This window comes from Nansenia antarctica, assembly GCF_963989245.1.
Source record: "Nansenia antarctica genome assembly, chromosome: 12".
NCBI lineage: Eukaryota > Metazoa > Chordata > Actinopteri > Argentiniformes > Microstomatidae > Nansenia > Nansenia antarctica.
Window position 1 is genome coordinate 12,494,446 of NC_137682.1, and position 25,893 is coordinate 12,520,338.

General features: G+C 42.5%; 1 protein-coding gene across 1 annotated transcript; it reads right to left on the reverse strand.

Moving 5' to 3' along the window:
• Nucleotides 1–634: 634 nt before the first annotated feature.
• Nucleotides 635–25,893, reverse strand: LOC308168863 (meiotic recombination protein REC8 homolog; the record flags this gene model as incomplete). The annotated part of the gene is made up of 19 exons (XM_080543507.1): nucleotides 635–726; nucleotides 1,408–1,496; nucleotides 2,133–2,237; nucleotides 2,566–2,617; nucleotides 3,008–3,056; nucleotides 3,736–3,872; nucleotides 4,250–4,322; nucleotides 4,899–5,023; nucleotides 8,940–9,018; nucleotides 10,831–10,901; nucleotides 11,359–11,425; nucleotides 11,610–11,730; nucleotides 15,435–15,510; nucleotides 16,151–16,293; nucleotides 16,888–16,956; nucleotides 24,812–24,999; nucleotides 25,084–25,180; nucleotides 25,641–25,756; nucleotides 25,837–25,893. The coding sequence occupies 19 exons, from the start codon at nucleotides 25,891–25,893 to the stop codon at nucleotides 635–637; spliced, it is 1,806 nt and encodes a 601-aa protein (XP_080399633.1).

Below are 25,893 nucleotides of genomic sequence, written 5' to 3' on the forward strand. Positions count from 1 at the left end.
ATATCTTGAATTTGAGTTTTGACTAGGCAAAATGATGTTGCAGATATCAGTAATGAATATCCATTGTAGCTAATAAATGTTAAAACGGCTTGCCATAGTCCGATATAATACCACCTCTGAACGCGACCCAGGTCTGATTTTAAAAAGTCAGATTTCATGTGATTTGCGCTATTCACATGGTCATGCATAAATCAGACCTGAGTCACAAAAAAATCGGATTTGGGTCGCATTTCACTGCCATGTGAACGAAGCCCTAGTGACCCTGCACCCTGCATCTCTTTTAACACCAGACAGTGAAAAGGCCAATTGAATTCATGTATGGTTTATCAGTGGGTACCCAGTTAAAAGCCATAACCATCAGACTGTATTCTGTGTGTGTATATGTATCTGTGTGTGGGTGTGTGTCTGTGTGCCTGTATAATATCTAAGCACCTGGTGGATATCAGTATCACTGTGAGTGCCTGTGAGTGTACATTTGTGAAAGTTGTCAATCAAGTGTATGTGTGTATCTTGTGTGAACCAGTTGTTGTGTATTTGTGATTGGGTGTGTGAACCCGCATGGTGTGCATTTGTGAAAGTCTGTGTGTGTGTGTGTGTGTGTGTGTGTGTGTGTGTCCAGGTCCCACTCTGTACCTCAGGCTGTCCGGGGGGAGTGGGAGGGGATGACAGTGATGGGGCCGTAGGGATGCCCCTGACACACACCCAGCTCTCTGCCAGTCACCCGCTCTGGACAAACACAGTGGCATACAGGTCAGAACACACCAGAACCAGAAGACCGACCCCATGTAGTAATAATTTTAAACTTAATAATTTTGCCATTTAGCAGACGCTTTTATCCAAAGCGACTTACAATTACGAATTACAGGGACATTCCCCCTGGAGTAACTGAGGGCTAAGTGCCTTACTCAAGGGCACACTAGTAGTGTTCAGGCGGGAGCTTCAGGCGGGATTTGAACTCACAACCTTCCGATCACAAGTCCAACTCACTATCCACTAGACCACCACTACCCCTATGTAGTCCTACAAGTGTCTAATGCCTGAGCTGAGCCCCAAACAGTGGTCCATCTTTGGTTGGACAACAAAGTTCTATTCTAAAATAAATAAGGTCAGCCCACTTTTCAGGGCCAAAAGTGAAGTGGAAAGTAAAGTCAGTCTTTCCATTTACATTTTTGGAATTTAGTGGACACCTTTTTTGGTAATATACAGTTGAGAAACTGAACAGGGGGATTCAGAGGTTTAAGGAGGGACAGTTAAGGTGTAGCCTGAAAAGATGAAGTCTATGGCAGAAGATAGGGAGAGACTCTGCAATCCTGACAGCAATGGGGAGCAATCTTCAGATTTAAATCCAATTTAACACGCCATTATATGGCACTCTATCATCAATTCAGTCTATCATCAACTCCTCACCTAACAGTTGGAAGAACATTTGAGCTGCAGTACTGCGGTCTGCATCAGGGGGCAGCAGAGAGTGGAAGTCCTCTTCCAATGACACCTTTCTGGAGAGGGAGATGAAGAAGAGGAGAGAGGAGTGTTTATTGTAGCATTGATAGTGGTTTACCTGTGGTTCTCTGATGAAGGGTGCTCCGTAGGGACGGGTTAGGTTGATCCATTTATCTATCAGTCAATCACGGACTTCCGCATCGATACAAAGATATCTAATCGACAAATCGAAAAAACCCATTACAAGTACTCAGTATTTGTGAGATTAAAAAATGCATGTGGCCGTGTTTTTTCATTCATTTACATAACAACCTCGCTGAGTTCATTCATCCCCTCTCAGTTGTTGCCATGGGCTATTGCCACTGCTCACGATAATGTTGTTCAATGTAAACTTTGCAATAGTAAATTCACATACCACCATTTGGCAACTGTAATACTTCAATACTTCAAAACAAAACACCCAGCGATCTCCAGTGATGCTGAGACACAGGCAAACTGACATGACTAACTTCACAGTTCAAACACAGACCTATGAAATGGTTATTTATTTTACATCGTGGACATAGATACGAGTTTGAATAAACAAGATAATTTAAGTCAGCATAAATATAGCATGCACGATCGATAAATGACATTTAGCATCCATCATCTAACTGATTGTGAAAAATGCAGTCGGACCCATCGACATTTACCTCAGCAGGCTCTCAGGGGTGAGCTCTGGTTCTCTCTCAGGGAGGTCGACACACTCCTCCACTATGTCCTCCATAGCCACCACCACCTCCTCTTCTATGGGAGACCTGCCCCCCCACACATAAACACACACACACACACACACACACCATTATTAGGTAGAGTATCTTCACCCATTAGCCATCAGTTACAATTCTAAGAATTGACTTTTGACATGAAAATGTTAGTACACGTTGCTACTTGCCCTCTACACCCTGACAAAATGTAAAAAATGGCACCTGGGATTATGGACGCCAGATTAGATGTCAAGCCACTCCTACTAACCCCCCCTTTAAAAAATAATAATCTATATTTAATATTCAATTTATATTTCAGTCGCTCTCATCCTCTTTCTAGAGAGATAATGTTCACTGAATTCTTTTTCTCATCTCTCACCGTCTGCTGGCCGGAGTGTGTTCTTTGGACACTTCCTGGAGCTCTGAGACAGCTGAAAGAAACATGTGATCGATCAGGCTCATGATCAAGCCCACTGTAGTAGACAATTGACTATCTTCCCCAAGCACACCCCATGTAAACGGACTACAGAAACCTTAAGCACCTAGCCACTTTACTACTGAACTATCTATTATCACTAGTTGCACCACTAGTGTATTCTGTCTTATCTGTACTATTGTCACCTTTATCTGGTATTATGCCCATTTTTTTCTCCATGTATGTCCTGTACTACTGTTACTTTCTTGAATTATGTCTATTGCCTTATGTCTTGTGCTGCAACACAATGTCAGGAACCGAAGCCTAAGAATGTTACTCTCTTACACTTGTGTAATGTGATGTAACAATAAACTTGAAACTTGAGATAGATCCCCTGGTGTCTGACCTGAGGTTTCAGAGGGGGCTCGTCCTGACTCCCTCAGCTCTCGTGTGACCTGTGTACAGAGGACACTCATCGACACATGCACTGTAGACATGTTGTGTCGTGACAGAGAATGTACTCTCAATAATCTGGATGAATCATGGGTCGACGTATATCAACAAACAAACCAACGTGGGGAACGGTGGTGGAATAACGTTGTAGCTTGATGCACTCGTCTTGCAATACTGTTGTTGAAGTGTGCATTGTCGGTGCTGTGTTGGTGTGTTATTGTAAGTGTACAGCTAAACTAGCTAGCTACATTGACATTGGGAATGCAGTTGAAGAAGTGATTCTGCATGCATGCAGGGTCATCATCAAAATGTCAACTATGGCAATGCATTTGAACATGCAAATAGATATGGATATAGATAGGAACTACATATCAGCAGCAATACTTTTGGAAAATATGATTTGAGCCTAGCTGAACACATCCCATATGCCAACAAAAACAAACAATACAGTATAATAACTCCTTATTTTGTTGGCAATGAAGAGGTGCAAATAAGCGTATTTTGTAGTTTTTGTCTGAGAAATAGTCCTAATTTGGCTACAATCTCATATCGTGAATCGTATTGAATCGTGAGTTGAGTGCATTGTTACATCCCTACTAAAAACTAATGTTCATTGATTGATGGTTGAATGAAAACAAATGCGGTCATAGTCAACAGAAATAAAGAATTTACCCCTCTCACGCCAGAGCCCCTCCTCTCTCTGTCCTTCTCCACCCCCATGTCTACGTCGACCTCAGAGTCTCCCCCCTCCCTGCTGCTCTTCTTCCTGAGGACAGCACACTGTTGCCATAGTGACAGGAGGTCAGGGTGGAGGTGAGCTGTGTTAGGGAAGAGGGTAAGGAGGGGTGGGGGTGGGGGCAAAGAGAAGATAAGCAAACTTGTCTTATCTTAATCGTAGTCATCTACTTATGTGATCGCTCTCTCTAAAAACGCCACAAGGGTTGTCTATCTATCCATCTATCCATCCATCCACCCATCCGTCCAATCGTCCCTTCCTGGGTCCATCTATCCATCATGGACTGAACTGCATACTTCCTCCCTAGACCGCAATGTCCACCAACTCACAATATATCATCACTATCATCTGCGGTGGCATATATACGCTGGGAAAGATCCATTATGTCTACCTCTGGGTACGCTGAAACGTCAGACCTTGTCATCCAAGTTTCTCTCAGTAGAGGTATGAGATACTCACGGCAGGCGGGGGCGCTGAAGAGCTCTCCGGGGGCGGCCGTGGACCGGGAGGCGGGGTCTATCAGCACCTTGGACTGGGAGAGAGAGACAGCAATACTAGGCAAAGAGGTCAACTACACTTCCTCAAGCACGGATCACCAATAGGCGGCCCGCAGGCCAGATCCGGCCACTCTATAATGTGCAGCTTTATCACACAGCACAATGCCACAGATGTCGCAAGTTTTGAGGGAGCGTGCAATTGGCATGCTGACTCCAGGAATGTCCACCAGAGCTGTTGCCGGTGAATTGAAAATGTATTTCTCTACCATAAACCATCTCCAAAGTCGTTTCCAATTCCAATTCTCGGACACACCTTTGGAGACGGCTTATGGTAGAGAAATGAACATTCAATTCACGGGCAACAGCTCTGGTGGACATTGCTGCCAATTGCACGCTCCCTCAAAACCTGCGACATCTGTGGCATTGTGCTATGTGATAAAACTGCACATTTAAGAGTGGCCTTTTATTGTGACCAGCCTACTGAACAGTACTTCCTTAAAACAAAACAAAAAGATCTATTTAGATACCCAGACAAAGATACTTGACTGATTTGAAGAATCAATCCTTCAGTGAATTCCTCTGGTGCCTGGTAGGAGGGTGGGTGGTCTTACCAGGGGCATGGTCTCAGCAAGAGGGTCCTTGATCTGCAACTGCATTGCCTCCATGGAGATCTGCGTGTGAGGGTCGGCGAAAACAAGCTGTCGCCTGCGACCCTGTCTCTTAGGAGAGGGGACAACTTCGGGGAGCTAGGTGTCGGAGAGAAGGAGGTAGAAAAGGATGTAGCGGCAGAGTGGAATGTTAGAGGTAGAGAGGAGAGAAAGGATGTAGAGGCAGAGAGAAGGAGAGAGAGGATGTAGAGGCAGAGAGAAGGAGGGAGAGGATGTAGAGGCAGAGAGAAGGAGGGAGGATGTAGAGGAAGAGAGAAGGAGGGAGAGGATGTAGAGGCAGAGAGAAGGAGGGAGAGGATGTAGAGGCAGAGAGAAGGAGAGAGAGGATGTAGAGGCAGAGAGAAGGAGAGAGAGGATGTAGAGGCAGAGAGAAGGAGGGAGAGGATGTAGAGGCAGAGAGAAGGAGAGAGGATGTAGAGGCAGAGAGAAGGAGAGAGGATGTAGAGGCAGAGAGAAGGAGAGAGAGGATGTAGAGGCAGAGAGAAGGAGAGAGGATGTAGAGGCAGAGAGAAGGAGGGAGAGGATGTAGAGGCAGAGAGAAGGAGAGAGAGGATGTAGAGGCAGAGAGAAGGAGGGAGAGGATGTAGAGGCAGAGAGAAGGAGGGAGAGGATGTAGAGGCAGAGAGAAGGAGGGAGAGGATGTAGAGGCAGAGAGAAGGAGGGAGAGGATGTAGAGGCAGAGAGAAGGAGGGAGAGGATGTAGAGGCAGAGAGAAGGAGGGAGGATGTAGAGGCAGAGAGAAGGAGGGAGAGGATGTAGAGGCAGAGAGAAGGAGGGAGAGGATGTAGAGGCAGAGAGAAGGAGGGAGGATGTAGAGGCAGAGAGAAGGAGGGAGAGGATGTAGAGGCAGAGAGAAGGAGAGAGAGGATGTAGAGGCAGAGAGAAGGAGGGAGAGGATGTAGAGGCAGAGAGAAGGAGAGAGGATGTAGAGGCAGAGAGAAGGAGAGAGGATGTAGAGGCAGAGAGAAGGAGAGAGGATGTAGAGGCAGAGAGAAGGAGGGAGAGGATGTAGAGGCAGAGAGAAGGAGGGAGGATGTAGAGGCAGAGAGAAGGAGGGAGAGGATGTAGACGCAGAGAGAAGGAGGGAGGATGTAGAGGCAGAGAGAAGGAGAGAGAGGATGTAGAGGCAGAGAGAAGGAGAGAGAGGATGTAGAGGCAGAGAGAAGGAGGGAGAGGATGTAGAGGCAGAGAGAAGGAGGGAGAGGATGTAGAGGCAGAGAGAAGGAGGGAGGATGTAGAGGCAGAGAGAAGGAGAGGGAGGATGTAGAGGCAGAGAGAAGGAGGGAGAGGATGTAGACGCAGAGAGAAGGAGGGAGGATGTAGAGGCAGAGAGAAGGAGAGAGAGGATGTAGAGGCAGAGAGAAGGAGAGAGAGGATGTAGAGGCAGAGAGAAGGAGGGAGAGGATGTAGAGGCAGAGAGAAGGAGGGAGAGGATGGAGAGGCAGAGAGAAGGAGGGAGAGGATGTAGAGGCAGAGAGAAGGAGAGAGAGGATGTAGAGGCAGAGAGAAGGAGGGAGAGGATGTAGAGGCAGAGAGAAGGAGAGAGGATGTAGAGGCAGAGAGAAGGAGGGAGAGGATATAGAGGCAGAGAGAAGGAGAGAGAGGATGTAGAGGCAGAGAGAAGGAGAGAGAGGATGTAGAGGCAGAGAGAAGGAGAGAGAGGATGTAGAGGCAGAGAGAAGGAGAGAGGATGTAGAGGCAGAGGCAGAGAGAAGGAGAGAGGATGTAGAGGCAGAGAGAAGGAGGGAGAGGATGTAGAGGCAGAGAGAAGGAGGGAGAGGATGTAGAGGCAGAGAGAAGGAGGGAGGATGTAGAGGCAGAGAGAAGGAGAGAGAGGATGTAGAGGCAGAGAAGGAGGGAGAGGATGTAGAGGCAGAGAAGGAGGGAGAGGATGTAGAGGCAGAGAAGGTGGGAGAGGATGTAGAGGCAGAGAGAAGGAGGGAGAGGATGTAGAGGCAGAGAGAAGGAGAGAGAGGATGTAGAGGCAGAGAGAAGGAGGGAGAGGATGTAGAGGCAGAGAGAAGGAGAGAGGATGTAGAGGCAGAGAGAAGGAGGGAGAGAAAAAATAAACATCTACAAACAAAGCTGTGTGTATGCATGGTTGATGAATGAGGCCTATTGAGACACTACAGCGAGTCTGTGACGGTAATAGTATAAGCGTGTAACTGGCGACCGTGAAAAGAAATAAACAACCGTCAAACACTTTATTACATACATTTCCGCCTATCTATCAAACTGTCTCCACCCCCTCTAGCACACTATCTCCCTTCTAGCCCTTCCAATCCTCTCCAACCTGACATTTTTTGTTAATTTGTAATAATAATAAAAAATACAATTACTAATAATAAAGTGTTATAAAGTGTTATTTAACAGTTATTGGAATGTTTGTGTCCAGGTAGAAGACTGGAAATCTGGAAATTAATAAATTCTTTATTCACGATGTGTCCTATTCTCCAAAAAAGAAAAGAAAAAGAAAAGTGCTTCCTCTTTTCTTTCACTGTGCTCAACGCCTAACTCACTGGGAACTTCAGAGTGTATATCTGGTACATCATTGTTGTGACGGTAAGACTGTGTGTATATATGAATGGCTGAAACGAGGGCTACGACTATTACCAAGTCTATCGCTGGGTTTATCCGCAAAGACCTTTGCCCGTACAGTGTAGTCGAAAACGAAGGTTTCCGACGAATGCGCCATAACACTGGCACCAATATATGAAATACTGTGTCAAAAATATTTAACTGAAACGGCTATTCGAGTGTTGTATGTAGTTCTTCCTTTAAACATTTTAACTCCTGCTTTCTGGGCAGTTAAGCCTTCTGGCACTTTATTTTGTATGAATGATGGCAGACACACATGGACAAGTTGCAGAAGAGTAACCTTAGATAGTCTATTAGGCTAGGCTGATGACTGTAACTGAATGTAACTGTCTCCATTTCTCACACACACACACACACACACACACACACACACACACACACACACACAAGCACAAACACACACACACACACACAAACAAACATACATACACACACCTCTCCACAAGAGCTCTCCGGCGCTCTCTCCGGCGCTCTGTCCGGTGTTCTCTCTGGCCCTCTCTCTGGCGATCTCTCTGGCGCTCTCTCTGGCGCTCTCTCTGGCGCTCTCTCTGGCGCTCTCTCCGGTGTTCTCTCTGTCCCCTTCTCTGACTCGTCCTCTCTCTCTGAGGAGTACGGGGCCTCTAGTGGCATCTCCATGGGCTGGCCCGTTTCCTTGTCCAGCAGCCACACACTGTCCCCCACCACCACCGTGTCCTTCAGCCTGGACATGCACACACACACACACACACACACACACACACACACACACACACACACACACACACACACACACACACAATGGTGGGTACTATCTTAATAACCATCTAGCTTCCTCATTTATTGTAATCAGAAAACACACACAGCAAAAATGAAGACTGTTCAAGTCCTAGCTGGACTTGAACAGTGACCACAGCCCTTGTGGCAGTAAGATCCGCCTGTGAAAGGGTCCCAGGGGACTTACTGGTCAATAGATGTCATGGCTCCCTCCTGGTCCCTTGTTCTCTCCGTCTCTCCCTCTCTCTCCCTTTCCCTCTCCTCAATCTCTGCGTCTGTCACACACACATTTTAATCATTTATTTCTGTCCACATAGAAACAAGTATACAAGGACACAAATACTGAAGGCACAGATGGGATGCATTCACAAACAGACATGGACAATGTCTTTCACATACAACAGGACAAGACTCACGGGTACAAGTAACACCGTCTCCGCCATATTTGGCGGCTGCCAATAATCGCAGAGACAGAGCAATACTTGCTGAGCCTTTTTGCTTCTCCCTTGGACATTCCCAGTAGACACACACACACACACACACACCTTTTCACTCCTTTCACGCTAACAAATGTCCATATCGATCGCCTGTCATTACTTAGAGAATCCTACTATCCTCTCTCATCTCTCTTACCCCAGTCGAATAGGTCTGGCTGCTCCAGAAGCAAGTCGATCACTCTGCCTGTGGCTTCAGTTAGCTCCGCTCCCTCAAACTGATGGAGAGAGACAGGGAGAGAGAGATAAGTAACCATAAAAAACCCAGCTCAACACTTGTGTCTTGAGCCATTCAGTGGGGAACAGTATTCTTACGTCAACATCAACGAAATACAACATCAAAATATAAAACACAATTTTGGATAAAAACAGTGCTAATAACTTAGTGAATCTTGATTTATTATTCAGCACAGTCTATGGCGGTGGTGGGTAAGGCTAAAACGTTCATCCTACGTTATTTGGCGTTCAGGAGACCTGTAAAGAATGGGATGGGTAATGTTTTGTATCTTGCTGTTCTTGTTTTGGGGATCTCAGTTGGGTAGTTTCTGATTTGGCGATTTGATATTTGGGCTCTGGTAGGTGGCAGCCAGGTTCTGAAGGGGGAATTCAGAAGACCCAAGGCAAAGTCCTTGCACAGTGTATTTCTTCTGTCTAAAGTATGTTGCATCAGGTAAGGGACTACTGTTGTTATCAGGCCAAGAACCCACTGGTCTGATCCCATAACGTTAATGGGAGACTGTGGTATCAGTCAATTATTCAGTGCAGGAGTGCCCGTGTGTTTGGCTTGGTAGGCCAAAATGAACCCTGAGTGGTTAACTGTGGGCCAAAAAACCCTGACCATCCATTACAACGAATACTTGAAATTGCCCATTTGGGAGTGCAATTATTCATATTATGATTTTATTACTAGTGACTAGTAGTGACCACTACTAGACCACATATGTGACATGTTCTAATGCTTTGATCCTCATATGTAATGATCAGACTTTTCTTTAGAAAAATGTGAATACAATTCCTTGTTGTTGAAAATAAATGACACATCACTAGTCAACTAATGCAGCTTGTTTTGTGAGCCTGCTAAGTATTGTCATAGTTTAACTAGGTAGCAGTGGGGATTACTCACCGAATCCATTGCGTTGCAGTATTTTGGCTTGACTAGCGAGTTTGTGTTGTGATTCTCAACAATGTTGAAACGTAGTTCCGTGTTTCAAAAGAAAAGTCAGAACATTTTGACTGGTCGCCGATATGAGGACCAAAGCATTAGAACGTGTCACATAATGTTGCTGGTGAAAAGGTCTGTATGTCGGCGATTCTCACGTCACGCAAATGACCTTTTTAAAATATATATATAAATGTGAAGTGTTGAAGTGTTGAAGAGCCCACTCGATATAATAATAATAATAATAATAATAATAATAATAATAATAATAACTTGCTTTAATCATTATATAATAATAATTTAATTATTGAGTCATTTAAAGGCAATATTTAAAAGATGGGTTTTTAGTCTTGACTTGAAAATATTTGCTGAGGTTATAACAAACAACAGTTTGTTACTTATGATTTGTGAATTGTATTCACTACATCATCTGCCATGGACTACTAGGTAAGTGATAGATGGCTTGTAAACAAACTTACGTTTTAGGACGTGTGCAAAAGCAAGGACTGTGTGATCATCTAATTATGTGGAGTTATGTGTTTTTAGCATGTTGATGTTCAATCAGCATGTTGTGATGTGATGCTACAAATGCAGTTAGGTGTTCATAGTGATGTTCCTTGCTAGCTACTAGCAACTGTTTTGCGTGTGTTTTGATTCAGAGCGTCTTTCTCCGGTATTTGGTTTGAGGGGTACCAACATTCAAATAAGCATATCTTCTTCAACTAGATTTCAGATGTCAATGTATGACACATCGTTTGAAAGCTTACAATCTGCACTTTCATAATATGGAAAAACAGTTCAAACGAATGAATTTCAAAATGACAATTTTCGATGCTAATCCAAGAACCCTCTCCCAGGCCCACGCCTTCACCTGAGTGAAGTGAAGCATGACCGGCTCCGGCTCTTTCAGGGTGATGGCTTCTGGCGTGGATTGGTTCAAACCTGAGGTGAGAGGGACATAGAGACAAGAGAAGGAAAAGAAAAAAGGGAGAGTGGAGGAAAAGTACCAACGTTAGAGACGCTGATCTCTTGGTGAAGATTTGTCATCTGATCTCAATAACAGACTATGTTTTAGCCCTGTCCGGAAGCAACGGTGTGCCCTTGAAACTCGTAAAGATCTTTAGAGGATTTTACAAGTGGAAGCAATATACCTATTCCATTCTGTCACATCCACACATGCTTATATTAGGGGGGGGCAACTCTAACATGTCTTATTATCTTTCTAGCGGAAACTTCTGGTGAGTATTTTGACCTTATTCCCACTTTCTGTTTCAGTCTGTGTCTTTTTTTTTGCAACTCGAGAAAGAAGCTTCTTGTAGAGTTGCAACTAGTAGAGGTTGGCTAGGAATTGACTCACCCTGGCTAGGAATTGACTCACCATGGCTAGGAATTGACTCACCCTCCCCCTCCGATGCGGTTCTGGAACTGACCACTGGAGAGCGCTGTGTAGTCACAGCCGCCATAATCTGCATTGGTTGGGGAAGTAACAGAATCGCCATAAAACAAGGTCAATCAATATACCACCTTTTCTGTGTGCTAAGCCTTAGAATAATGCTTTGTAAATACATTTGATGAATCAACAGAGAATTTGAATTCTAACTCTAATTAAAGTAGAGAAAATGTTTTGTTGTTGGTTAACGTTGAAAGTACCTGAGGGATCCTGTAGGGACTGGGGAGCTGGTCTCCTGAGCCCATCACACCAAAGAAGGGGTCTGGAGCCCCCTCAGCCTCCTCCAGAAGGAACAGGGAATCAGCCACGTTCAGGGCTAGTCTGGGACACAAAAGGGCCAATGTTAAATGCAAAATGGCTGCTATGCATTGCCCAGGTGGGTCTGACACATAGGCAGGGAGTGGGGTGAGATGTCCTCATACTAGAGCATAAGTGTAAGCATAGTTACAAGCTTATGTTTGAGTTTATGGTTAGACCGAGGCTACAGGTAGGGTTATAGGCTGCTCATCCGGTTAGACTGAAACGTTATCCCTAACCAAACATAAACTTACTGTATACCTAACCACAACCTTTACCCTGAAGATAACAATTTCTTACAGTAAGCGTGTTGTGTTTCTGGGTTACGGGACTGATCTTTATTTATGATGGGGGTGGTACACGGATGGATTTAACCTCTAAAATACCAAAATTGACGACCCTCCCCTTACGCAAAATATATTTTCGCATAGCCCTCGAATACTTGAAAAACATACATTGGCTCTCCCCCTACAAAGATGAATGATTAAAACACAGTGGTGTTGCCACACGCTGTAAACATTTCAAGGCAAATTAAACTATATATTTAGTAATGATAGAGTAACTACCTTTGATCGACAACACTATTGTTGTTAAAACTAAAGCAAAAGTGAAAGCGTTATGATGTTCCTTTTGACAAGAATAAACGTGAGTCGGGTTGTGATCATGCAACCCAGCTCCATACTGTTCAAGAGTCCTGGGGAGAACCCTGCTGTCCATAGTGCCGTCATTTCAGCTAAACAGCTATTACAGAATCATTGGCGATTCATAATCTATATTTTGTACATTTCATGCAATTCCACAGCAACATTTCTAAACACTGGAGAAAAACCTGCCATCCTGCATCAATTTAGTGCCATACCAAGGGCCTATATTTCACTTTGAAAGAGTCAGTGTTGCACACAAGATCTAGATCGATCAAGTGTTTCATAGGCACTACAACACACATGAAATTAACATAGTACATGTTGTTTTTGATTAAATAATTTTCGCCCTAAAGTAACCTAGCTTTTAATTACTTTACTTTGGCTGCGTTTTTTATTATTATTCTGAAATACTGTACACATCTCAGCAATGACAGTTGGATTTGTAAAGTGTTCTTCATACAGAACAAACAACAGAAGAAGAAAAAAATAAGCCTTCTGCATATACTCTGTCTACACAAAGGCCACAAGACCTTGTCAACATCACAGGTAATGTTCTCCCTGGCCAAGCAGAGGGGAAAGTATCGCCTGGCATGACGAATCCAGCCCTGATATACTTCAGATATATTTCAACACAGGAGAGCTCACCTTTAGCCCTTATTGCTTAAGCTATGATTGCTAATTCAAATGCAATAGGTGTTTGCCCATATGGAGTGTGATTGATGTTTTGAGTTTAGCATTCTGAATGGTAGTGTTTTCCATGTGAACACAAGAGATTTTATCTGAAAATTTTAAAATAAAAGTGGGTAACATTAATATCACAAGAAAAGAGGATATTACATACCTGGGCTCCATCTTAGAGGCAAATCTTTCCGGAGATAAAATGGCAGCAAAAGTAATCAAAAAAGTTAACCATAGAACTAGATTCTTGTACAGGATATCCTCACTTGTCAGTAAAAACACACTGAGGACCCTATCAGGAGCTCTCATTCAATGTCACTTCGACTATGCCGTAACATCATGGTACTATAGAACCACAAAGGCCCATAAAACAAGACTCCAGACAGCCCAAAATAAACTGGTTAGGCTTCTGCTAGGTCTCAACCCTAGGACACATCTAACCGCTGCTCATTTTTTGAGCCTTGATTGGCTACGAGTAGTTGACAGAGTGCAGCAGCTTGCACTGGGCCTGGTCTTCAAGATACGCTACACCACAAAGACACCCAAGTACCTGTCAACATACTTCCAAAAAGTGAACAACGTCCACACATACAACACCAGAGGAAGCTCCACGAACCACGTTCAACCGCGTTGCACCACAAACAAGGGGTTAAACTCGTTTGCAAACTATGCAGTAAAAATGTGGAACGCCCTTCCTATAATCTTAAAGGAGTGCAAAACACTGCCCACCTTCAAAACCACTCTCAAAAAACATTTACAGGAGGCTGCAATCCGTAACTGGACCCTCTAAATCAAAAATCAGATTAAAAGACCCGAACTACCCACTGTACATACTTTGTGTTTTGTCCCCCGCCCCCACCTGTGGTGTATGTCCCCACCTGTCCTACCCGCTGTACATACCTTATGTTTTGTTGTATTGTTCTTCCCATGATGGATGTGTGTTTATCTTGTAGATAGTAATAGTTATTTGTCTGTATTATCTTGTAGAAAGTACTAGCTTTTTTGTCTGTCTTACATGTAACGATGAATTGAGAATCAAGGACCCCAATTGAAATAAGCCAGTGGCTTTCTTGGGTTTTTATCCTGTTAGTTGACCTTGTATGTAATATGTACTTTCATGTACCTACTTCTGCAAATCTTCTAATAAAGTTTTCAATCAATCAATCAATCAAGGAAGTGTGTGCCAAATGTAGAGAATTGTATTTAGTGTTTTGTTAACTGGGTGGTTTAGCGTGGCAAAATTAGTGATAAGCAAGAAATGTGTTTGTCAGAATTGGTGTGAGATAAAATACACCAGTTTCAGGTTTTGGTCATTGTGTTTGAGGTTTGGATGTTAGTGTTAAAGCGAAAACCTGTAAACACTTTATTTATTTGTTGTTCGACCACTGGTTGATTTTGTGGCGCTGTTCCGACTTTCAGGACTTCAGAAATCGACAGTTTGTCTTGCTTATGTCTTGCTTTCAGACAGTTTCTTTCTTCAAACTGATCACTGTTGTTTTCATTCTCGAACTGCTATCACAGAATACTGTATACTTTAGCTCCTACATAAACTAAGAAGGACACAGGTTAAAGTATACCATTCGTTCTTGAGATCACTTTAGTACGGAGCCCCCCTGGGGTCACATGGTAGGAAAACATTATTTGATGTGTGAATCCGTTCCCTCGGTTAAGTAAATCTGTTCCCTCGGTTTAGTAATTAGTTCGTTCGGTTTAGTAATTAGTTCCCTCGGTTTAGTAATTAGTTCCCTCGGTTTAGTAATTCGTTATGGTTAGGGTTAGGCCCTACGAGCCAGAACGATCGCAAGGATTCTAACCCTAAACCTAACCCTAACCCTGACCCTAATCCTGGTAGGGCCTAACCCTAACCCTTGGGACCCCAGGGGGGGTCCGTACTTTAGCCTTGTGAGAGGAAGGGGAATTAGCTCAAACACACAAAACGAGCGGCTCTTCAGATTTGCGATGACCCAACACTCGTTGTTGGTCAGTGGTCCACTGAACGAATACTACTGTGTATTTCCACCGTATTTCATATTTAGTAACATGTAAGTAAAAAACTAAAAGTTGTCAGAAGCAGGATTTGAACCCATGACTCCAGATGAGATTGCAACCTGAACCCAGTAACTAATATAGAGTTCTGTATATACCGTGGTAATATGATTCATTCGCGTATTATAATTATAATTTTTTACCGCGTAAAGGTTTGCCAAATTAACCGCGATCGTTAACGAATAAACTAATATTTCCCTTTTTAGCTTTGAGAACTTCTGAGAAGTACGGCTAAAACAAACCCTTTACTCTGAGTGTGTTGAGGGGAGACGATGGTAAATGCCTACTCTGGGGCAGGTGTGTGGGTGACATTGTGTATGTGTGTGTGTAAGCGTGCATGTATGATGTGTGTCCCCTGACCTGTCAGGCTCAGGCAAGTCGATGCTTATGTGTATCTTGGAGCGCAGCAGGCGCTCGATGGTCTGCTGAATCTCATCTGGAAAAGAGCAGGGAAGTTACTACAGTATATCATGAGGTCAAGGTACTGTGTGACATCACATTCATTTTACAGGCTGCACAGTTACCGTGGTGATTCTGCGTGGGTGACCTGGAAGATGATGTGATTCTGCATCTACAGTACCATCACAACTAACTTTGCTGAAGTGTTTATGGTTTATGCTGCATTCTGCGGTGGAGGAGGTCATAAATCTAACAGTTTGGCTGGTAACGAAAGATAAACTACTACTACGAATTAATTCTGCTAAATGGTAATAAAATAAAAGGTATTATTGTGTACCAGAGTGTTTTGAAGAGACGGTAAGCCTCATCCTTTAGTGAGTTGTATCTACCTCTAATGACAATGTGCTGCATGTGCTGTGTTTTATCAATGAGTGTGTATGGAGGTGAGTGCGTGTAGTAGTAGGTCCTGTGGCTTTGGTGGTTTGTATTTCAGATCAACCAGTGCCCTTCACTGTGCAGCTGTCAGACCTGATGTATTACTTTACCTTACTCTCATTTCTGTGTGTATCGACAGCAGTTCTTTCCACAATGACATTTGTTATGCCCTTCATTTCAGGGCATAAAATGCCCTGCCTTCCCCCAGCCCCACTCCCTCCCTCCCTCCCTCTCTCTCTCACCCAGAAGAAAAGCACACTGGCGGTGGTAGACGATGACTACGCCGTACTGGAGCTGGGAAGACAGGTAGAGGGAGAAGCGGGGCCGGGGGAGGCCTGGTTGGAGGGGAGGCACCCGCACCATCACATAGTCCATGATGTCATCACTAGGATCAACGTGACACATATCAGACACACACCCATCAAAGATTCTGATCTAAAGCACCAGTGTGTGACCTTCAGACCTGGGTCAAATACTATTTGAAATCCTTTCAAATACTTGAGCGTTTACTTGAGCCTGTCTGGAGTCCCTGAATGGCATGATTTGCACTTTTGGGGATTATTCAACAATGGTTCAATTGCTCCAGGCGCCATCAGTCAAGCACAGATATTTGAAATATAACATGTGTTATTTAAACCTATGTCTGGTGGCCTCATGCTGTACTGTAAAGTCTGACACACAATGTACATCATTAAGCATTTAGCAGATGCCTTTATCCAAAGCGACTTACACAAATACATTTGTCTGAAGTAAGTGAATCATCTATGCATCAGTCATTACAAGAAAGTAATCTATGCTATGACCAGGGGCCATTGGCAGTTACAATGCCTGACAGGTAAGATGTAGTCTGAAGAGATCAGAAAGGTCTGTACAAGAATTAGTACTGCTGTGACAGAAGTTTCAATAAAACCATAATGCTAAATCAATACCTCGTATTCCCTCAGACAGTGGAGGGGATGGGGGGGGGGGGTTTACATACCATGTTTTCCCAACATTGACCTTCAGAAGCTCCCTGCGTGTTATTCTGGTTCCTTTCGTGGCTGCCAACCTAAAACCACCCAGATCAGGCATGAAAATGGGTCGGGGTGAAAAAGGTGAGAAGGATACGAGACCCGGAACCTGCTAGGCGGTCCCGGCGGAAAGTTTTTTTTGTGGAATAATTAGCTTCCATTTGCTCATATCTGATTTCTTTTAGATTTACTCTAGTGGTGGTCACATGCAGAATTACAAGATTAAAAAAAATAAAAAATAAAAAAAAGTATGGATGTCTATTATGGATTCAAAACGGCGAATTTCGCCGAAAGGTGAGCGATTATCATGCCTGTATATTACATTACCTCAGAATACCACCAACAACATCACATTAACTATGTTACATTACCTCAGAATACACCAGGAACATCACATTAACTATATTACATTACCTCAGAATACACCAGGAACATCACATTAACTATGTTACATTACCTCAGAATACACTAGAAACATCACATTAACTATGTTACATTACCTCAGAATACCACCAACAACATCACATTAACTATGTTACATTACCTCAGAATACCACCAACAACATCACATTAACTATATTACATTACCTCAGAATACACCAGGAACATCACATTAACTATGTTACATTACCTCAGAATACACCAACAACATCACATTAACTATATTACATTACCTCAGAATACACCAACAACATCACATTAACTATGTTACATTACCTCAGAATACACCAGGAACATCACATTAACTATATTACATGACCTCAGAATACACCAGGAACATCACATTAACTATGTTACATTACCTCAGAATACACCAGGAACATCACATTAACTATGTTACATTACCTCAGAATACACCAGGAACATCACATTAACTATATTACATTACCTCAGAATACCACCAACAACATCACATTAACTATATTACATTACCTCAGAATACACCAACAACATCACATTAACTATGTTACATTACCTCAGAATACCACCAACAACATCACATTAACTATATTACATTACCTCAGAATACACCAACAACATCACATTAACTATATTACATTACCTCAGAATACACCAACAACCTCACATTAACTATGTTACATTACCTCAGAATACCACCAACAACATCACATTAACTATATTACATGACCTCAGAATACACCAGGAACATCACATTAACTATATTACATTACCTCAGAATACACCAGGAACATCACATTAACTATGTTACATTACCTCAGAATACCACCAACAACAATATCACATTAACTATTGATATAATGTTCGTGACGCCATTTGATATAAGGAGATCTTTCTTGGTCACGTGGCCGGAAATTGTATATTGATGACTCAGAGAGAAGGTTGAATCGTAATCATTGTATTAGGCAGATCTGGGTTGCATTCCCATGTACAGATGTTTCCAAGGCAGCATGCTCTGTTAAGTCCAAGCTTCAAGCATGGCTACGACATGGCTGGTGCCGAGCCTGGCTGTGGCATAGAGATGCCAAGCCAAGTACTGATGTTTGTTACAGCTTATATACAGTTCTCAGAGAGGGAAATAGCTTTACCTCGTAACTTACAATAGTGACATTAGTTCCCATACATGGCTATTCTGTGTTCATGCTGTTCTGCTCTTGCTGCTGACCACTGGGCTAAGGCTCCTATGTCCTTTAGAGTTAAACTGGTCTCACTGTTACTTGATATGGTATGTGCCTGCTCCTAAATATGTGTTTACTACTGAGAGTGGGCACACATAACATATGTTTAAGGTTAAACAATGAGTATTGCAATATTTGATAGGCACACAACATTTGGCATAGTCACACAAAAACGCATCATATCAGCTCACTCTTTTTTTTTCCCCATGATGTAAGATTAATTTGACTGGTAAATTATTTCTATTGAAAAACATGTGGTGTTATTAATAACGTCAATGAATGACCACATCAGAAATAAATTAGGCATCGGTTCCATCATACAAAGTACATTATATGTCAATATAACAATGTCTGGAAGTAGATCTTCAATCAAAGGAACGGCCTTGTGTTTCTGGTAACAAGGAGTGCTATTTGATTCTTTGATGGTCATCAGTCTTGCACGTGTTCTTGCCTCTGTTCACAGCGTTAATAGGTTTTATTAACTTAAGACAATTTTAGCATTATCATTACACTACACCCCTCCTTTTCTTGACTCAAGTCTATAAAATCTTAAGCTTTCCATCAATGGATTGTGGAATTAACCTGCTCAGAAACAGTTGGAAACAAAAATACAGATGTTAAGCATAAGTCTGTTAATTGGGTTATCTGGACTGTTGTTCCCGTCCCTTAGAATTCCTAGAAGAAAGTTTGTAAGTTCATGCCATGAATAGTGTGTGCATGGTATAATTCAGCTGTTTACTGCTGATGACACTGTTAGTTGCGTGCGTCAGTACAATTGAACAATTACGACTACATAAAAGTATGTGTAAGTCTCTCTTGTCATCATCATGTCTCTGTCTTAAATCATAAGAATTAACATTTCCATTGTTTGTCACATTGAAATGTCATTAGTTTGTCTCATTTCTCTTGTTTCATCCGGCAATAGCTTCCTTCAGCATCTGTAACATTCTCTCCCCACTTCTGCAATGGTTAACTTAGACCAGATCTTAACAGCATCTCGGTCTCTTAGTCCTTCGCTCAATGTCTCTTGATTTCCTTGATTCTGTCAGGAAATAGAATTGACAGGCATTGTCAGAATACATTCCAGGTCTTTCTTGCTGAATTGTGTTTTCTCCATCAGAAATGTCCTCCTTTGATGTTTCACAGTCTTAGAGTCTTAATGTGTATTTCTCTGTTCACTAAATCAATCAAAATGTTATATGTCTGCTGAATCAACACAGATTTGCATGATCATTTCAATATGAGACAAATTTGTCTATTTATTGTATGTTGTAGCTCGATGTGTGTGTGTGTGTGTGTGTGTGTGTGTGTTTGGTTACAGGAGCAGTCTCCGTTCTATTAATAGCCTAGGGTCAGAGTTTTAACACTCTCGCCCTGTTGTGAAGCTTGGTTCAGAAATATGGTTGTTATTCATTTCATTCTTAATGATAACATTCTGCATGCCATACATAGTAGTTTGCTTCCCATGATGTTAATAGACATGCGGTTTTAGTAATCAATTATGTTGATTGAAACTTCTCTTAGAGTCTTTTAAATATTATGGCCAAATATTTTCAAACTTAGTTTTCCTCAAAGTGCTGTGCTTTCAATCACGTATTTAAGGTCTTGTCCCTAACTTAATACGCAATAAACTTCTGCTTTGTTCCTTACAAAGTTCAGAATCTCAATAAATCCTAACTCTCAGTGTTTTGACCAGTCACACCGTCTTTGACTATACAGCGCCTTCTATTCAAACTATTTTAATTTAGTACTTTCCAATATCAATACATCTCCTTTTTGAAAAAAATTAGATTCGTTCTAGAACAGCAATTCAGGTTAAGCAAATAATTACATTGTGCCTTACCTGTTTCGCTGAATCTAGCATCCTGTTCGTTAGAAGCCATTTGATAAGATGAATGTCAGATGAAGGGCGGCAGGCCGAGATGTGTTGCTTCCTTATGATAATTAATTAATGCTCGAGGTAGACAATTAAGATAAAGTTTAATCCATACACAGCGCTGGGTCAACCCCTCAACACACGGCAAGCAACGGTGAGAGGCACACACTAATGACACTTTGCAGCGGCTTGATATAGGCAAAAGTTGCTGATCAAGCAGCCAGCTGTTTGTCATGCAAATCATTCCCAAAGACAGGGCTCCGTTGAGTCTAGGTAGGGTTGTTGACGAGAAGTCCCCATCTCCCAAAAGTGGCTGATTATCCTGACAACCCAGCTACCTGACCCTGGTCAGCTGACTGGCTGGTCCTAAATATACTGACCTATTGACCCAGGTTCTATGCTGGTCCCCACTAGCTGTGGTCTCTATATTTGGCTCAGGTCCAGTTACAGAAACGCATGCTGACTCAGAGTGGTCAGTTTATGTCCTGAGAGTGGACACACTTAAAGTATGTTTAAGGTTACACAATGAGTATTGCAATATTTGATAGGCACACAACATTTGGCATAGTCACACAAAAACGCATCATATCAACTATATTACATTACCTCAGAATACACCAGGAACATCACATTAACTATGTTACATTACCTCAGAATACACCAGGAACATCACATTAACTATGTTACATTACCTCAGAATACCACCAGGAACATCACATTAACTATATTACATTACCTCAGAATACCACCAACAACATCACATTAACTATGTTACATTACCTCAGAATACCACCAACAACATCACATTAACTATGTTACATTACCTCAGAATACACCAGGAACATCACATTAACTATATTACATTACCTCAGAATACACTAGAAACATCACATTAACTATGTTACATTACCTCAGAATACACCAACAACATCACATTAACTATATTACATTACCTCAGAATACACCAGGAACATCACATTAACTATGTTACATTACCTCAGAATACCACCAACAACCTCACATTAACTATGTTACATTACCTCAGAATACACTAGAAACATCACATTAACTATGTTACATTACCTCAGAATACACCAGGAACATCACATTAACTAGATGGAACAGCCAACAGCATTGTAACATCAGGGTTCTTCCCAAAGAATGAAAGCGGTATTACATACAAATACATATCCAGCTATTCCTCACAGGTTGAACTGAAAAGGTGCAGGCTTTAGTTTCCAGTTGAGTTATATGAGCTAGATCCCTTTCAGTGAGGTTTTTATCAGAAGCTAGCTACAGAGGTAACTTGTTAGCATCAAGCTAAACTCTTAGCTAGCTACATGTTGTCATGGACTTACCAAATGGTGGAAAAGCAGCCACTGCGACGTCGAAGAACATTAGGATAATAAAACATTTCCTCACTCTCACAAAAGTGCCAACGTTGCAAAGGAAACGGGGTTGGTCGGTAGCTATCTCGGAATGAATTATTCGGGTTTCAAACTATGTGATGACTCTCCTAAATCCCCTCAGGAAAGTCCGCGAGTGAGGAGATTCCCGCTGGTGACAAAGACTGAATTACTACTGGTTATTACTGGTCCAATCAGCGATGAGATTACCTTCTGGTCCAATCAGATGTGGGATTACCTGTTTTGACCAATCGCCTTTCTCTACTTGCCTTAGATACAACAATCTGAATTACTACTGGTTATTACTGGTCCAATCAGCGATGAGATTACCTTCTGGTCCAATCAGATGTGAGATTACCTGTTTTGACCAATCGCCTTTCTCTACTTGCCTTAGATACAGCAATCTAAATATCTGTGACTGTAACCAAAGTGATAATAATATATACAACAGTTAGTTCCGACCAAGTGATTTGATTGGACAAGAGGCATTCCATGAGTTACGATATACAGTATAACAGCACTGGGACTTTTAACTATATGTTATGTAAAAAGGGTGACAACTGTGAAAGGGTGAAGAACTGTCCGTGTAGCTACAGTTCACAACATTTTTTTAAAGCATTCTTTAATTCATTATAATTATGCCACCTGTTCTAACAGCCACTGTGTGTGTGTGTGTGTGTGTGTGTGTGTGTGTGTGTGTGTGTGTGTGCGCGCGTGTGTGTGTGTGTGTGTGTGTGTGTGTGTGTGTGTGTGTGTGTGTGTGTGTGTGTGTGTGTGTGTGTGTGTGTGTGTGTGTGTGTGTGTGGGGGGGGGCACTTGATGCACTTAATCATTTTGAAAACGCGGCTGAAGAACCTCCGAACTCCTCCCTTCTTCTTCTTCGTCTTCAGTTTGGTGGCTTTATCCTCTGTGAAGGAAGGACAAGATACTTGAGTGTTCTTCCATTTATTAAATGATTAATACAACTGTTACTTTAGACACAATGATTGGTGTGAGGGTTTTTGTTTTATGATGTTAACTCGTTGCGATTTTAGAAAATTAACAGTAAAAGTAACGTACCACTGGAATCAATAGCCATGAGCTCTGAGGGCTGTAAACAAACAGAGGAGAGCAGTCTAAGAGTAGGAACAGCAACACATTATTTCCTGTAGTGTCTTACACAGGAAAACATTAATGTTATTGTGATCGTGGCTCATTTGTAATACACTTAACTAACCGCACACAGCGGGTCAGTGTTAATGGCACTCTTTCGGAACCCAGAACCATAAGCACTGGTGCTCCACAGGGTATAGTCAGTTCCCCCGTGCTCTTTACTTTATACACAAACGAGTGCAGAAGCACCTACCCTAGCAACCGCATCATAAAATTTTCGGATGACACTGCCATCCTTGCTTTAATCAAAAAGGACAGTGACCTAAATGACTATTATTCTGAAATCCAGAGGTTTGTTAAATGGTGTGATGTTAACTGCCTGGTTTTAAATGTTAAGAAAACTGAGGAGATGGTGTTCGACCCCAGAGGTGTTGGGGACCACAGGCCTGTGGTCATCCACAAACAATCCATCTCTCAGGTCGCCTCTTACAAATATCTTGGGGTTTTCATTGATAACTCACTCACCTGGAGCACTCATGTAGACAGCCTTTGTAGCAGATTACAACAACGACTACACTTCCTACGCCGCCTTAGAGTTCATGGTGTTGACCCAAAATTTATGCTACTTTTCTACCAGTCTGTCTTAGAGAGTCTCATCAGATACGGCATTACATCTTGGTTTGGTAACCTATCTGTAAAACTAAGGTCCAAACTGGTCCGACTGATACAGACTGCATGGAAGATCATAGGGGTGAAAGACCACTCATCCCTGCAGTCTATTTTTGAACAGGCTACTCTCAGACAGGCTAGTAGAATTCTCATGAATCCCTCCCATGTCCTACATGCAGAGTATGAACTGCTGCCCTCTGGGAGGAGGTTCAGAGTCCCCCGCGCTAGATTAAATAGATTTAAAAATTCTTTTATTCCCGTTTCTGTTAAACTTTTAAACTGCACCAGATGAATGTAACTTATCTTGCTTATCATTTTATTCCCACTCTTGTTTTAATCAGGTCTGCCTTCTGTTTGTGTGCTAATATCCTGTATTGTCTGTTGCTCTTTGTTGGCTGCTGTGGGGTGTAAGCCCAATACAAATTTCCCAGTGATGGGACAATAAAGTGACTCTTGACTTGACTCTTGACTTGAATGCATCATCTCGTCACTGCAAAGGGCACTGATTTTATATATTCATAACATAATTTTGTTGTCTTAATTATTTTGGGCCATGGCCTTGGTGATGGCAGAGAGAACATCATTTTTAGGCACTTCCTCTCCAGACTGGGAGAGAAAAGAGGCAGTTGCATTCTCCATCAGCCCACTGATGTCCCTGGCAGCAGCAGCCTCCCATGTCTTCTCCATGGTGGAGGTCTTCAGTTTGGCCTCTGACCTGTTCTCTGTTAAGGATTTAGGGTTAGGGTTAGGGTTAGGTCACTTCTATAAAATAAAAATAAAATATCTATAATAAATAATATTTAATAATATAATATATGCCTGTATGTTGTTATCTAAAATCCTAACTGCAGTAATGTGATGCCTTGTTCTGTGATGCCATTCTTAAGTGAAATAAGATTTTACAGTATGGGGCGGCTGTGGCTCAGGAAGTAGAGCCGGCGTCTAATGATCGCAAAGTTGCCGGTTCAGAGATTCAATCTCTGATTGGCCACGTGTCGAGGTGTCCTTGGGCAAGACACTGAACCCCAAATCGCTCCCAGTGAGCGGGCCAGCGCCTTGCATGGTACCTTGCCGCCATTGGTGTGTGAATGTGTGTGTGAATGGGTGAATGAGAGGCCATTGTAAAGCGTTTTGGAATATGGCACTGTATAAGTGCAGTCCATTTACAGTAGGCATGATGCTTCTGTATTACCTAGCCAGGAGATGTTCAAAGGCCATCTCTACGATCTCTGGGGAGAGATCTCCAACCAATCGAAATACCCTGGAGAGAGTGACCTCCTTCAGGAGTGAGGCGAGGACAGGAAGGAGGATCTTCTTGACCGCCTCCTCCGCAGCCGGTCGGGTCTTGCACAGGAACAGGTCCATCCCCTCCATGGTTACCTTCATGTGACAGACAGAGAGTTGACTCAAGCAAGCACTTTGAGGTTTGTCTCCAGGAAATAGCAGTGTGTTGTGTTGTCATACCGTTCTGCCCATCAGCAGTGAGAGGCGGTGCTCATCCTGGATCTCCCTGCGGACTTCCTCCTCCATCTTCTCCATTCCGAGGAGCGGCTCTCCAGAGCTGTGCACAACATTCCACATTATTTCTTGCAGGAGAGTCAGGGCACTAATATGTTAATAAAATGAATTTACTGCCTGTTATTGCTGGGTAAGTCAGTAAACATGTTCATGTGTTGTCCTAGTAGGCTACTTACAAGTTCAAGGAGATGGAGCTGTAAGTTGGGCTCTTTCTCTGCCATGTCATCATACCTTCATGTGAATAAAATAATGTATCAGACTGCTATCCATAGAATATATCAACCTATCTATACAGTTTGATAAAATCTCTCACTCATCTTTGATTATGCAGAGGTGGATCTTAGACTTCATAGACATAGCCAGCAGGTTTATGGTAATTTTATATTTGTACTTGAATTTTGTCATTGTATTTCTCTCCTGAGTTTAAGTTTTTGTTACCACTCCCTTGTATTATTCCCTGAAATAATAATAAAAAATGTATCACAAAAAAAGAAATCACTCACTCATCCAGCAGGAAGGGCCTCTCCGTTAACAGCCAGTTCCTCATGTCCTTAGCTGTTATATAGGAGGGGACCTCCACCGGATGTTTCAGCAACATGAACGCCTTCATGAGCTTTTTCTGCAAAAGAGGGAGACACACATTAAAGTTTTAACAGTTTATCTCCTGTGCATTTGTGCCTGACTATTGTTTCAACTTACCTCCCCGTGGAATAGGGCTTCATAATCATAACCACCCTCCATATTAACTGTGGCCAT